Genomic DNA, 13293 nt, shown 5'->3' with positions numbered 1-13293 from the left:
AGAAAGGGGGGGGGGGGGGGGGGGGGGAGGGGGTCGCGATATAGTGCTACCCTTTGTCAGTGGGCCGAAAACGGCACTATATCGAACCAGGCACTGTTAGATAATGAGATTTACGGCTTTTTTGCAACCACTTCCTTGCATCACTGCTCTGAAAGACCGCTCGCAGGACGCCATCACTCATGCTTTGTATCTTCACTACAGACTCAAGTCTAATCAAGCATTTCTGTTAGTAGTAGCTGCCGAGCCGTTGCATTGACTTCCTCCTTTTTCGCAGCCATAAATGCCAGCCTACACTTTTGCAGATGTCCAATTGCATCATCGACCCTGCCTTTTTCCGCCATAGTCTCTATTCGAGTTGGCAACTGCATAATATCTTTCCGCGGCGGCAGCGGCTCTCGGGCAGTACATGTCCATCCAACTGCCTCCCTGGAGACCCTTCGTTTTTGGCTCAAAATTCGTGCCACCCGCAGAAGGGTAGCACTATATCGGAGCTGGCACTAACAAATATGGCACTATATCGCGACCCCCCCTGTACAAGGGTACTATATATAGTATATACTGTACAGTACTGTACACTGTAATATGGGAACCCGCCTTGCCCTTCCTCTTCACTGCACTCCCTCTCATCCCTCTTATCCTGATCTGACGGCCCTTTGAGGCATCCCCCTGTAAACTGGACTTTGCCCCCCCTTGACCCGCCAAAACCTTCACTCTACTTTTTACAGCTGCTGAGACACGGGGGCAACGCCAACGTTAGGTCATGCCTCATCACTCACCATGTGACGTGCTTCACCTGAGACGGGCGACTCCCTGCCACCTGCCACGCCCAGGCGTCGCGCCGCCCCGCACGCCATGTCCACCCCACCGGGCACGGCTTCGGACCCCATCTTCACCGACGCCCCGCCGCTCAGCGCTGGCGTCGCCTTCGTCATCGGCGTGGCCGGCGCCGCCCTAGTGCTTGCGCAAACCGTGCTGCGCGCGTGGCGCCGCGTGTCGCTCTCGCAAACCCGCGGCCTGCTTCTCGCGCGCGTGCACCTGCTAGTGCTCGTGCTCGCCGCCGTCGCCGCCGCCTCGCTGCTCGGCTCGCAGCGCTTCTTCGCGGATGACTCGCGCCCGCTCGGCGGCCTGCTCCCGCTCCTCGGCGTCCTCGCCCCCTTCGTCTTTCTCGCCCGCCGCCCCGACGCGACCACTTCCTCCGTCACCCGCCCGACCCGCACCAGGCTTCTCGACTGGCTCATCCAGTCCCCAGTCAATCTCCTGCTGCTGCTCCCGGGCCTCGCCTTGTCGGGGCTGTGCGTGTGGGGCATGGTCGTCGCCGAAGCCTGGGATGTGCTTGCGCTCGCCTTCTCAGCCTCGGTCGCGGTTCTCACTCGCGCCGACCCCGTTGTGTATCGCGCGTGGGATGGAGTTGGCGCCCGGTGGCAGTGGGGTCGTGTCCTGCCCAGTCCGGTGCGAAACGCCGCTTGGCGCTTCGTCATAGGCCGCGTTGAGGAGCCTGGCGGCGTCGTCGGTGTTGAAGTCGATGCTATGGAGGTACCTGCTGCCGACACCGTCTTGCTTCAGGGAGCCCTATTCGGAGAAAGCGTCCACCTGTCCGACCGCGCTCTGGCAAAGTCGATGGCGACCCGCGGTGTGCTGGGCACTCTCCCGCTTTTCTACGAGTACGTGGATCAAGTATGGAGTCATATCATACCTGACACATCACGAGGTGGCGTCAAGGAAGGGGAGAAGATTGACGAGACGGCAGCGAGCTGTTTCCTTCTCATCGCTTCTCTTCTCCGGGAAGCGCTTGACGATAACGCCCGCCTTGGCGCCGATGTTTGGTTGTTGCTGGCCATTTTTCGACATCGCATCAATGAGATTGCGGTTAACTACGTAAGTGCATCTAATCTGCGTCTTGCCCCGCTGCACTCTCGGATTGCCATGTCAGTGAGGGAGTTGTGGTCTGCTTTCGCCGGTCGTTCCCGTGAGTTACAGTCGCTGCCTGACGATTCTACTGCAGAACAGGATATGATGGGGCCCGAGACAGATGGCTCTGTAGTTGTGGAGGTTGACACGAGCAAGGAGGCCAATGAAGAAGGTGACAATGCTACTGGGACAGCCAGGGAAGAAGGTGAAGAGAATGGGGATGAGAAGGAGACTGGAGATGAAGTTGAAGAACAAGACGGAGATGACCTGTTGCCGACAAATATCGCGGATGGGGCGCTCACCGGGGGCCGAAAGCTTGCAATGTGGCACGCGCTTGACGCAACAGAAAACCCGCCCGAGGTGGTCGATACGGAAATTTGGGCTTCATGGATCATCACGTGCTTGCAAGACCTCTATGACGCGACGTTGAAGACACTAGAAGCTTCACCAAGCGAAGTGAATCGGGAGCAAGCCACACACATGCCTGCCACATTTAAGCTATGGCTCGGGGAACCACTCGTCTTGGCGTTAGAAGGTGAGCTGGTAGAGGGGATGAGCAGTGCTGCGCTTCAGGCAACGGATAGTCTATCCCAACCACTGCCTCGGCGTGAAAGAAAAGGGGAGAGTGAGAAGGGGAAAAAGGAATCTATTCTCGACGAAGCGACAGAAGTCGTCGCTGAAGAGGAGACCTTCACTTACATAATGCTAGCACTAGCCGGGGTAGAGGTTTCGGAAACTGCACATTTCGGGGAGGGCGTGGATGGGACGGGATTCATAGGCATTGGAGGGGACGTATCTCAGGGAGAGCTCAACGGGAGGTTGAAAGCACAGAATATGGCTTACAAAATTATGATGGCACAGAACGCGTTGTGGGGTTACGTGGCGTTGGGACAGACAGCGTCAGCCTTGTTGGCGCGGAGCTAGTTGCCAGAGTATCGTCGATGGGACCAGGCAACGTCCATGTTGTCTCGGGTGATGGAGGTGTGGAGTGCGGAGACATGTCGAGGTAATTCATTGAACTGGTGAAAAATCACCCTCACCAGACTATTTCGAAGAAGTAGAACTTCCTGGATGAGAACACAACACCTCGTCTATTCGATGGGGAACACCGAAGGTGCATGCCACTCCTTTCGAACGTAGCGAGTGTGACTTTCCCAGCTTTGCTGTCATACACGACAGATGCACCCTCCAAAGATATGCTGAGTTGCTGGGACTTCGGGTCCTCGTCTTGTGTGCGTACACCAAGGCTAACCTCCTGTGCTATTCCTTTCCACCCATCAACATCACAGACACGTCTCTCTTGCCCCGCCTCCACCACAATTTTCGCCCCTTCCGCAGACCATATCAGCTGCGTTACCGCTCTCCCATCCCCGCCCACTTCTCCGATCTTCGCTCGTGTCTCTACGTCCCAGACACTCACTGTCCCGTTCTTCACCCCAGAGGCCAAATGCTTGCTATTCCTCGACCACGCCAAGCAGCAAATCTCGCTCCGATGCATGCCCCACGCCTCCCCAACAGCCTCTCCACTCTCCACATCCCATATCCTAATCATCCGATCTCTCCCGCCCGATGCGAGGAATCTCCCGTTAGAGGACCATTCCGCACACGATACCTTGGGAGTGCGGCTGCCTGTCAGTATTCCACTGTCTTCTGTACTCTGAGTGTCCCATATCCGCACCGTCTCATCCCATGCTCCAGACACCACTCGCTCTCCATCCGGTGTCCACCCCACGGATGAAACTGTGTCCCTGTGGCCTAGCAGTGCCGAGCCCAGCGCCTTTCCCGTCTCCACATCCCATATTCTCACCGACTTGTCCCAGCCACCAGATGCTAATCGCTTCCCATTGGGTGACCATGCCAGACAGAAGACCGCACTGGAATGCCCACGAAAAGTTGCTCCTATCGCCTCACCGGTCGCACTGTCCCAAACTGTGATCATTTTGTCCCGTCCACCCCCCGCAATGCGCCTTCCGTCCGGAGACCACGCCACACAAAGAATTGTGCCGCTGCTTTGACCTTGCTGCCCTACTATCTCTCCGGTCTCGACGTTCCAAATCTGCATCATCTGATGTCGCCCGCCAAGGGCCAGCCGCTTTCCGTCCGGCGACCAATCCAAACAGAAGACTCGTACGTGTTGTTCAAGTAATAGCTGTCCCTGCATTTCTCCGGTATGTCGATCCCATACCTTCACACTCATTTCAGGCCCGCTACTTGCTATTCTCCTCCAATCCGGCGACAACGCAAAGCGATGCTCTTCGCCAGCGCTCAGCGTCAGGGGATCTACAAGATGCCCTCTTGGATCCATAGCCCAGGCCCGGACCGTCCCATCCTTGTGAACAGTTACAGCGTCTTTGCCGTTTCCTGAACAGCGTATCAAGGAAACTTCCTTGCCATCATCATGAGGGCTCCAGGCATTTGCAGATTGCCATCCCGAAGGACCTTGTCCCTTGATACCGGTGGTACTTGCAATCACATGGTCGTCGTCACTCTGCAGTAATACCCTTGATTCCAGTTCACCCCTCAAAAACGTACATACAAATGCCCCTTCAGTGCAAATACCCCAGGCCACTACTTTTTCCCCTCCCGTCCCAACACTCGTCCCGCAAACTCGGCCACCGCATGGTAATAAACTATGCAAAAACCGCGGGCTACTGAGACATGGCGTTAGTGCCTTCACCCACGGCTTCTTCGCATGTCGTTCGATATCCGCTGTATACTCTTGCAAAAGAGTCGATTCATTTCTAATACTAAGCAACCGTGCATAGAGCTGAAACCACACCTCATCCGCATGGCGCGACACATACGGCGCACTTAGTCGTGCGGTTCGGACAATTATCTGCAGAGACCATATCTTGTGTCCTTGCCTAGAGCTGTCATCACCTTTCGCTTTGATCCCCTCCAACAGCAGATTGAAATCCTCTTCAAGTCCCAGAGTCTCTGACTGAGCTAGCCTCCTTACAGTCCATCTTGGATCTCTGAGCAGCATCTCCAATTGAGTTGTCAAGCCGGCTCCGATCAAGTGCCGACTCACGTTCTGCCTTGCGTAATCATGTGCAAACGCATCGTACGTTGCCCACGCAGAATATTCGCGCAAACTGCCACATCTATCCGATCCTACCTCTGGTATCCAACCCTGCACAATCGCTTCATGCAACTTGCACACTTCGCTATGACTCTTGCATTCCGTCTCCGCAAAATCCAACTGCAGATCATGCAATGCAAGTCCAGTAACGTTCCCCCCGTTCAAAATCTCGTCCTTTCTCTCGGCTAGGCTCACCATGGCAAACAAGTTTACAACTTCCGTGGCCTGGATCTCATCAAGGCCCCATAGCACGGCAAGGACTGTTGTTGGCAACCACCCATGACGTTCAATAACAGCAAGACATCCATACATCTCCGCAAATGACATGCCGTTCTTCAACTCAAGACTGTTTTTTTCATCCAGCATTGCAAGCGATGCCGTGAACGCGGTTGACAAATTGCTATACCCATCGCCATCCACGGTCTCACTCAGAAGCCGTCCGCGATACTTTACCAGCACGTCCAAGTACTCCTCGCAGACTGCCTGCAGACTTCGATTGAAAGCCACTCGACGACGCATTGCAATCGCACTGCCGGCGACCGATAACGCCATCGGCAGCCCGCCACACAGTGCCAACAACCGCACTACCGATCCCTGCAGCGCCTTGGTCTCTTCCTCTCTCAAGCCTGCGGCCGAAAACAAAATATCTCTGGACAAACTATCATCCCGCGTCGAAAACTCGATGGATTCTTCCTTGCCGACCATTGCCAAATCGCGCGACGTAAATGCGACGCAACTACCCGTCGCGGCATCAGTCACCTTTCCCAACCGTCGCACGACGTCACGGCCAACACAATTCGACGCCCAGACGTCATCCACGAGCAACAGAATCCTCCTTCCCGCAAACCAGAGCCTCGCGCTGAACACAGCCCCGTCAAGGCGGGTCTTCTCCAGCACTTGCTTCTCGGCTTGCACGCCGCCAGACTGCCTGGTGAGAGCGGCGAGCTGTCGAACGAGATCGGCGTCGTTGCAATCCTCCCCCAAGCCGAGCCAGTACACACCGTCAGAGAAGCGGGCGCGCACGTCGCGGTCCGTCGCGAGCCCGCGAAGGGCGCAAGACTTTCCCACCCCGCTCATGCCCTGCATGCCGACGATACGAGGGTGACTTGACGTGGTTCCCTCAATACTCGCCGGCGGGCGCAAGATGGCGAGCTTCAGGCGGCACTCGAGGGAGATGTCGTGACGGTGGCCTTCTCCTGGTGCAAATGCGACTGGGCCAAAATTTAAAACGACATGCGGTGGGTTGGTGGGGACGTCAAAGGAAGGGGTGAAGAGGTCGGGTTGATGCTGGGGATCGGAGGATGTGAGGTTCTCGACGGCGGAGCCGAGCCTGGCGACACCCTCGGCGCGGACGAAGAGGGCGTTCATAGAGGACAATCGGAGGTCTAAAGCGGTGGCAGTGGCGTTGATTTCTGCAAGCCATTCGCTGACGGTCTTGGCGCGGCTAAAGCGAAAGCGCGTTCTCCTGAGGCTGTCCTCCATGGACTCCAACTGGGCGTGTATCGCGTGCATGTCGGTCTCGAACGAGGCGAGCTGAAGACGAACGTCGGCTAGCACGGGCTCGGATAGGGTCATGGTGTTGTCGTGGCAGGCGCGGTGAAAGTGAGAGATGCGGGTGAGCAGGGTGTTGAAGCGGTCAGCGAGGGCGCGGGTGAGACCCGGGTTGCGCGATGCTTTCGCAAGGCGGGCCTCTAGGGAGTGGTAAGTGCGCAGCGCGGCGTCGACAAGGGAGATGGCGTCGCCGATGGACAGCATGGTACGGTTTGGGCGGTGGGGAGCATGGAATCGGTCGAGCAATGGGTGACGATGGAACGAGTGACGAGTGTGCGGGTGGTACCACGGTAAGAGATGACTATGCGATTGAATTTGCCCCCGCGACGTCAACTTTTTTAAGAAACTGTAAGAAATGATTGGAAGACATGCGACTTCTTTATACAGTGCCGTTAAGGGTACAGTACTTTAGTCTACTGTATGATACAGTACTTCGTTACACGTGTGCTATGATTGTTAAGTACAGTATTCCTGTTACCCCTGTACAAGTATACCTTGGATTCCGCTCCGACCTCTACACGTACTTTGCAAGTGTCCTCTTTTGCACCTGCCACGCCCGCTTCTTCCACGCCCGCTTCTTCCACGCCCGCTTCTTCCACGCCCGCTTCTTCTCCCGTACCGGAAGTGCCTGCGTCGCTGATTTCACCCCCCACCACATGCTTCCGCGCCGTCCTGCAGCAGGAGGCCCAGATGCACCATCGCATCCACGTCATCACCCTCCTCGATCGCCCGCTCGTACAGCTTAACAGCGCGAACCGCATTCATCTCGACTTCCTCCATGCCCTCGTGCAGGAGACCGAGATTGACCTTCGAATCGACATCATTACCCTTCTCGATCGCCCGCTCGAACTTTTCTATGCCGCGCGCCGCGTTTCTCTCGATTCCCTCCGCATCATATGCTAGCAGGTTGCCGAGATCGAGCATAGAGTTGACATGACCGTGTTCCTCAATCGCCCGCTCGTATAGTTTGATAGCCCGCGCTTCATCCTTCTTAACTACGTCGCTCCCATTCCTCATGAGGTTACCAAGGTTGTACATCGCATTAGCATACTGGTCTACTTCGATCGCACGTTCGTAGAACTCTACTGCGCGAGCAGCCCCGTTCTTCTCGACTACCTCCGCACCCTTCTCCAACAGCAAACCGAGAGCGACTATTGCGCTGACGTCATTTTTGTCGATCGCGTTTTCGTACACCTCTACAGCACGAACTGCATTCGTATCGACACCCTCCGCGCCCTTTTCCAGTAGCTTGCCGAGACATGACGACAACAAGCGTCCAGATGCAAATTTGAATCCTTTCCTACCTTCCTCGCCGTGCTCCCAGTAACATTCACATGCTCCGAGTACTGTACAATAACTGATGATGTCACTCTGCGTTCTCCTCCGGCGGCAGGGAGTAGACGACCACACCTGGACTGACCTCAGTTTTGACCGCATACTCATGAAAACTGTCCTCCGAATCCTCCGTCTCAGCCCACTCTAAATATTTCATTGAATGCTCGTAGGACACCTCGAACCCGTGATTCCTCAATACACCTTGCATGACGAGGCCAACAGCGCCTTCCTCGTCCTCGCCCCACTTGGCCCGTCCCCACTCAGCGTCCGACTCATCAGGCCCGCGAAACCGGCTCAGTCCAAAGTCAATCATAAACACCTTACAATAGGGATGGCGGCGGCCGTCTGGATCGGTACAAACCAGAAAGTTCCTGGTCCTCACGTCAGTATTTAGTATGTTGTGATCGTCCATGATGCCGACAATCGCAATGGCTTGATTAACAATGTCCTGCCAACTCGACCGCGGAAAGTGATCGACTATGTCCCGTAGGCTGCAGCCGTCTATGTACTCGAGCAGGATGCCTTTCACTCGGAAAGGCTCAAAGTCCCCGCGGCGACAGCGACTTGGGGTAGCGCTCGACGATGCAAGCTCCAGATCGAGATCGGCCGCCGCAATAACTTTATACAATAACTTTCGGGATGACATCACCCTGCTGATCGCGCAGCCCGTCATACAGGGCAATCTCGGCGTTGTACTGGCCGAGAAGCTTATGGGCCAGAAAAGCCTCGTTCTGAGCGTCATCCCGGTCTTTTTGTCTGCTTTCTTCGAAAAGGTCGATGCGGGTGAGATCGTGCAGGTAACTGTAGATTGCACCGCTCTTGACTGAATCGATGTACGCCTCTTCCATGCGCTTCGTCCATGGCTCGATGCCGTTGTTACGCCGGAGGCCATCAGAAAAACGTCGGTCGAAAAGCTTTAGGAAAGCGATGCCGCTCGCTGCTGACGGCCGTTCGTCATCCAAAATATCGACGATCATGGTGCAGGATAACGTTCGCGTATGGAACTGGCGAATACACACGTGCATGACCGAAGCAGATGCATGGCCATGGTCGGGTAGGACGTTGAGCGTCAAGATTTGGAAGGCAACGTAGTCATCAAAGGGGGAGCATCGAGACAGGGATGACGGACCCATTGCAAACGGGGCAGCTCGACGCGTGCGGAATGAAATACGGGGGGTGATGTCCTTGTGGGAGAACGGACAAAACGTAGTTTACATGCGTAGTAATGTACCCTTGGGAACTGTAGCCGCGCTCGTCGTTCGCAGCGGTGGGGGAAAGGAGCCGCGGGAACGGAGAGGGCGGGGATATCACTTCTACTTTGTGAAGACGTGTCGGGAGTTGACGCAGGCACTCTGGGAGGGTAGCAGGATACCCACGAGGGCTCGTCCGGATACCACCGTCGGACATTACTGTAATACCCTTCCCCAAAAGGGTAATTTGGAGTAAACTTTGAAATACTGTATGGCAAAAACAAACAGATTTATTAGTAGGATATCAAAACACTCGGCCCCATGACATACAAAACTGGGTCAAAAGTTCGTTGGTAGCTTCAGATTGGTCAGAAAACGGATATTATTTGAGATATTCACATTTGTCTATTCATCACAAGTGGCCTCCTTTTGAGGAAGGAGAGGGCAATTTGGAGTGTCTATGTCATGCGCATGAAGCGTGATCAGCGCCTCCACGACATCGTTCTCTTCCATGGAACGTTCTCCCAAAGATGCCACTACGGTCTCCGGTGCTGATCTGCATCGCTTGGACCGGTCAGAACACTCAAGACCTTAGGGGAAAGCAGCTTGTGCATTGGAAATCGCCAATTTTCGTATCTTTTTCATCCTTTTGGCTTCTTCTTTTTGAAGCCTCATATGTTCTCTTTGCGCCTTTTTATGCTTCTTAAGCTCCTCTTTTGCCTCTTTGGCAGCAGCAGCAGCAACTTGGCGTTCTTGGGCTCCCCATGTGTCAAATATAGAGCGGGGGTTCCATGTTGCAGCACTGGGCGTGATTCAGCCTGTTTTCCTTTCCCGTTCACAACTGTGCGGTTCAACATACTATATTAAAATCAACGCTCTCCAAATTACCCTTTTTCTCCAAATTACCCTTTTTCTCCAAATTACCCTTTTGGGGAAGGGTACATAAGAGTCTATATCGCCGGATTTTTAGTCGGCGTGTCGGCTCGGACAGGTTCCCAGTTTCTCCCAAATAAAATTAAATTCTATCTTCGCACACTCACAGCCCAGAATTCTCTGACGAGCAAATTAACTTAACTTAATTGATTGGGGGGTCAATTGAAGCCCAGAAGGAACACGTGTGGCGGACACGTGTTACGATGCCATAAGTATTGAACTTGACGAGTTTTGGAGGATTGGGCGAGGAGGACAAAGGCTCATCTTGGAGAACGTGACCTCTGCAGGCACAATTTTGTCCATGGGGATCGCGCCCGCGTCTCTGCTTCAACCCCCCACCACATGCTTCCCGAGCCGTGAACGCACTTGATGTTGGGGACGAATTCACCCATGGAGTCGTCTCACGGCCCCGGTCCTGCCACCCAGCCCGGCCCTTTGCAGCGCTTCCAGGTTGCGCCGAGCCACTGCGTTGTTCCCGTCTTTCTCAATCGCCATGGTGTACAGCCGTGCCGCCTGCCCTATGTTACGGCCCACCCCATCCGCTCCGTGCTGCATCAGCGTGCCAAGATGCACCATCGCGTCAACGTTACCGTCTTCCTCAATCGCACCCTCAAGCAGCTTTACAGCCCGCGCAGCGTTCCCTGCAACCCCGTCTCCTCCATGCCTCAGGAGGAGAGCCCGATTCACCTTAGCGTTTCCGCTGCGTGATTTCTCGATCGCACGCTCGTACAGCTCCACGGCGCGGACCTCGTCCATTTCCACTCCTTCCGCGCCGTGGTGCAGCAGCAGACCGAGATTCCCCAATGCATGCACATTGTCCCTCCTGTCGATCGCAAGCTCGTACAGCACTGGGGCGCGAACCCCGTTCTTCTCGACCCCCTCCGCGCCGTCCCGCAGCAGGAGGCCCAGATGCACCATCGCATCAATGTCATCGCCCTCCGCGATCGCCCGTTCGTACAGCTTAACAGCGCGAACTGCGTTCGTCTCGACTCCGTCTGCGCCCTTGTGAAGGAGGAGACCGAGATTGACCATCGAATCGACATCATTACCCTTCTCGATCGCTCGCTCGAACATTTCTATGCCGCGGGCCGCGTTTCTCTCGATTCCCTCCACATCATGTGCTAGCAGGGTGCCGAGATTGAACATAGAATGGACATGATCTTGTTCCTCAATCGCCCTCTCGTATAGTTTGACAGCCCGCGCTTCATCCTTCTCAACTCCGTCGCTCCCATCCCTCATTAGGTTCCCAAGCTTGTACATCGCGTCAACGCTCTGGTCTACTTCGATCGCACGTTCGTACAACTCCACTGCGCGAGCCGCGAAGTCCGCGACAATGGCGGACAGTTCGAGGCCAACGGCCGCGTTCGGGTCGGCGGTGGCCAGGCGATCGCATGCATTTAATTGGTACAGTACCTTATCAGAATGGCGACAGAAGTAAAAAGTAAAAAGATCATTCGGCTATACAGAGAGGACTCGCGCAATAATGCCGAATTGAGTAATTCCACAAGTGAGTAATGCAGGGGTTTCTCGGTAAACACAGATTATCATACCTTGCATTGCTGTTAGACAGCTGTCCAAGACAGGGATCAAGTCGACGCAGCCGACGATGCTCAACAGTAAACGGATCAACATAGCCTAACTTTACATACTGCACAGATCCTTTCCGTCTTACTCGAGTGAAACGCAAGGGCACCAAAACAACCACGAGGTGCAGTTCGTCATTTGCGCTGTGCAAAACGCGCGTTGCTGACTGCATAAGCTGAGCAGAGTCCTTCCAAGAGGCGCCAGACGCTTGCTTGTAAATGAGTATTTTGTGTGACCCATTCATTAGTGCAAGATGCGAGTATTGCATGTTGTTGGAACCTTACATGGGGGTGCACTACTCGATGATGTTGACTGCATCTGAAAAACGGTACAGTATGGTGTTAATTAAAATTAAGTTGGTCAGACGGAGGCCCTTTACCATTTACAGTAGGATGTAAGGTTGGTACAGTACCGCCATTATTTATAGCCGCACCCCCAAGTTGTGCCGTGCTGTGGCACGCAGCACACGTTGCATAAAAAACAACAACATTCTTGATAAAACAATGCGTGCTAAGTCCGAATCTGCAATCAGATTTTGCAAAGCATAAATACTTTCGCAGATATTAATACATGTGTATTCATGGGGTGACATTAAGTATAGAGTACAGTACATTCTCGCGCCAAGAACTCGGCAACCGAAAGACTCCTTGCCGCGTTCTTTAGCGCGTTAAAAGCCCAATACAATAGGCTTCAACACAAGCAGCCTTCCGTGTAAAAAAGTACCCAACAGACCCCCCAATTATGCCACGCGGTAAATCCTTAACGGCTGAAGAAAAAGGAAAAATTGCGGGCCTGCATGATGCTCAGTGGTCGACACGCCGCATCGCCAAGCATCTAGGCAGGTCCGCAAAAGTAGTAGCTAACTACTTGAAAGCCCCCGAGCTCTACGGAACCAAAAAAGAAGCGGGAGGAAGCCTACGCTGTCGGCGCAGGCAAAAAGGGCCCTGATCCGAGAGGCGCACAAGGAAAAAATGACATTAACAGAACTTGTCAAGACACTCCAGCTCCTTGTGAAGTCCAACCGCGTGCGTGCAATACTCAGCAGCACTCCCACCCTTCGGTATATGCGCATGGCACGCGCACCAATGATGCTTCCGCGCCACAAAATCGCGCGAGAAAGTTGGCCTCGAGATAAGGTGACCTCGACGCCTGGTGATTGGGCAATTGTGGTCTGGTCTGACGAGAAGAAGTTTAATCTCGACGGACCAGACGGCTTCGCGTTTTATTGGCATGACTTACGAAAGGATAGAAAGGTTTTTTCAAAGCGACAGCAAAGGGGTGATTCGGTGATGGTTTGGGGTGCGTTTGCTGGGAAAAAGAAGTGTAACTTGGTCGTTTTAGAAGGGAAGCAGAATGTGCTCAAGTATTTTTAGACTCTGGAGACCAATCTCCTTCGTTTTGTTGATCAAGAGCTCGGTCCTAGCTGGACGTTTATTCAAGATGGTGCAGCTGTACACCGTGCTAATCGCGTTTACGAATGGTTTGTAGAGGAGGAAGTGCACGTTATGGACTGGCCTGCCAAGTCCCCTGACCCCAACCCTATAGAAAACCTTTGGGGGATCTTGGCAAGGAAAGTGTACGCACATGAAAGGCAGTTTAATAATATCGATGAGCTACTCGAATGTATAATGGACTGCTGGGAAAATATCAACACTGAGACGTTGGATAAGTTAGTAGGGAGCATGCAGAAGCGTTTTTTTGACTGTGCCA

General features: G+C 54.2%; 3 protein-coding genes; 2 read left to right on the top strand and 1 right to left on the bottom strand.

Annotated features, from left to right (window-relative positions):
• Positions 1-852: 852 nt before the first annotated feature.
• CHC_T00008252001 (hypothetical protein) lies at positions 853-2832 on the top strand. The gene has a single exon (XM_005712189.1). The coding sequence runs from the start codon at positions 853-855 to the stop codon at positions 2830-2832; it is 1980 nt and encodes a 659-aa protein (XP_005712246.1).
• Positions 2833-2886: 54 nt separating this feature from the next.
• On the bottom strand, positions 2887-6472 carry CHC_T00008261001 (WD40-repeat containing protein). XM_005712188.1 is given in 2 exon segments: positions 2887-2944; positions 2945-6472. The coding sequence occupies 1 exon segment, from the start codon at positions 6470-6472 to the stop codon at positions 2945-2947; it is 3528 nt and encodes a 1175-aa protein (XP_005712245.1). The 3' UTR covers positions 2887-2944.
• A 188-nt stretch (positions 6473-6660) lies between these two features.
• On the top strand, positions 6661-6906 carry CHC_T00008251001 (hypothetical protein). XM_005712187.1 is given in 2 exon segments: positions 6661-6900; positions 6901-6906. 1 exon segment carries the CDS (start codon positions 6661-6663, stop codon positions 6898-6900), a length of 240 nt encoding a protein of 79 aa, XP_005712244.1. The 3' UTR covers positions 6901-6906.
• Positions 6907-13293: the final 6387 nt, after the last annotated feature.

The sequence above is a fragment of the Chondrus crispus genome, genomic scaffold (assembly GCF_000350225.1).
Source record: "Chondrus crispus Stackhouse genomic scaffold, scaffold_98, whole genome shotgun sequence".
In the NCBI taxonomy this organism is placed as follows: Eukaryota; Rhodophyta; class Florideophyceae; order Gigartinales; family Gigartinaceae; genus Chondrus; species Chondrus crispus.
This window is presented reverse-complemented; position numbering and strand designations above follow the sequence as displayed.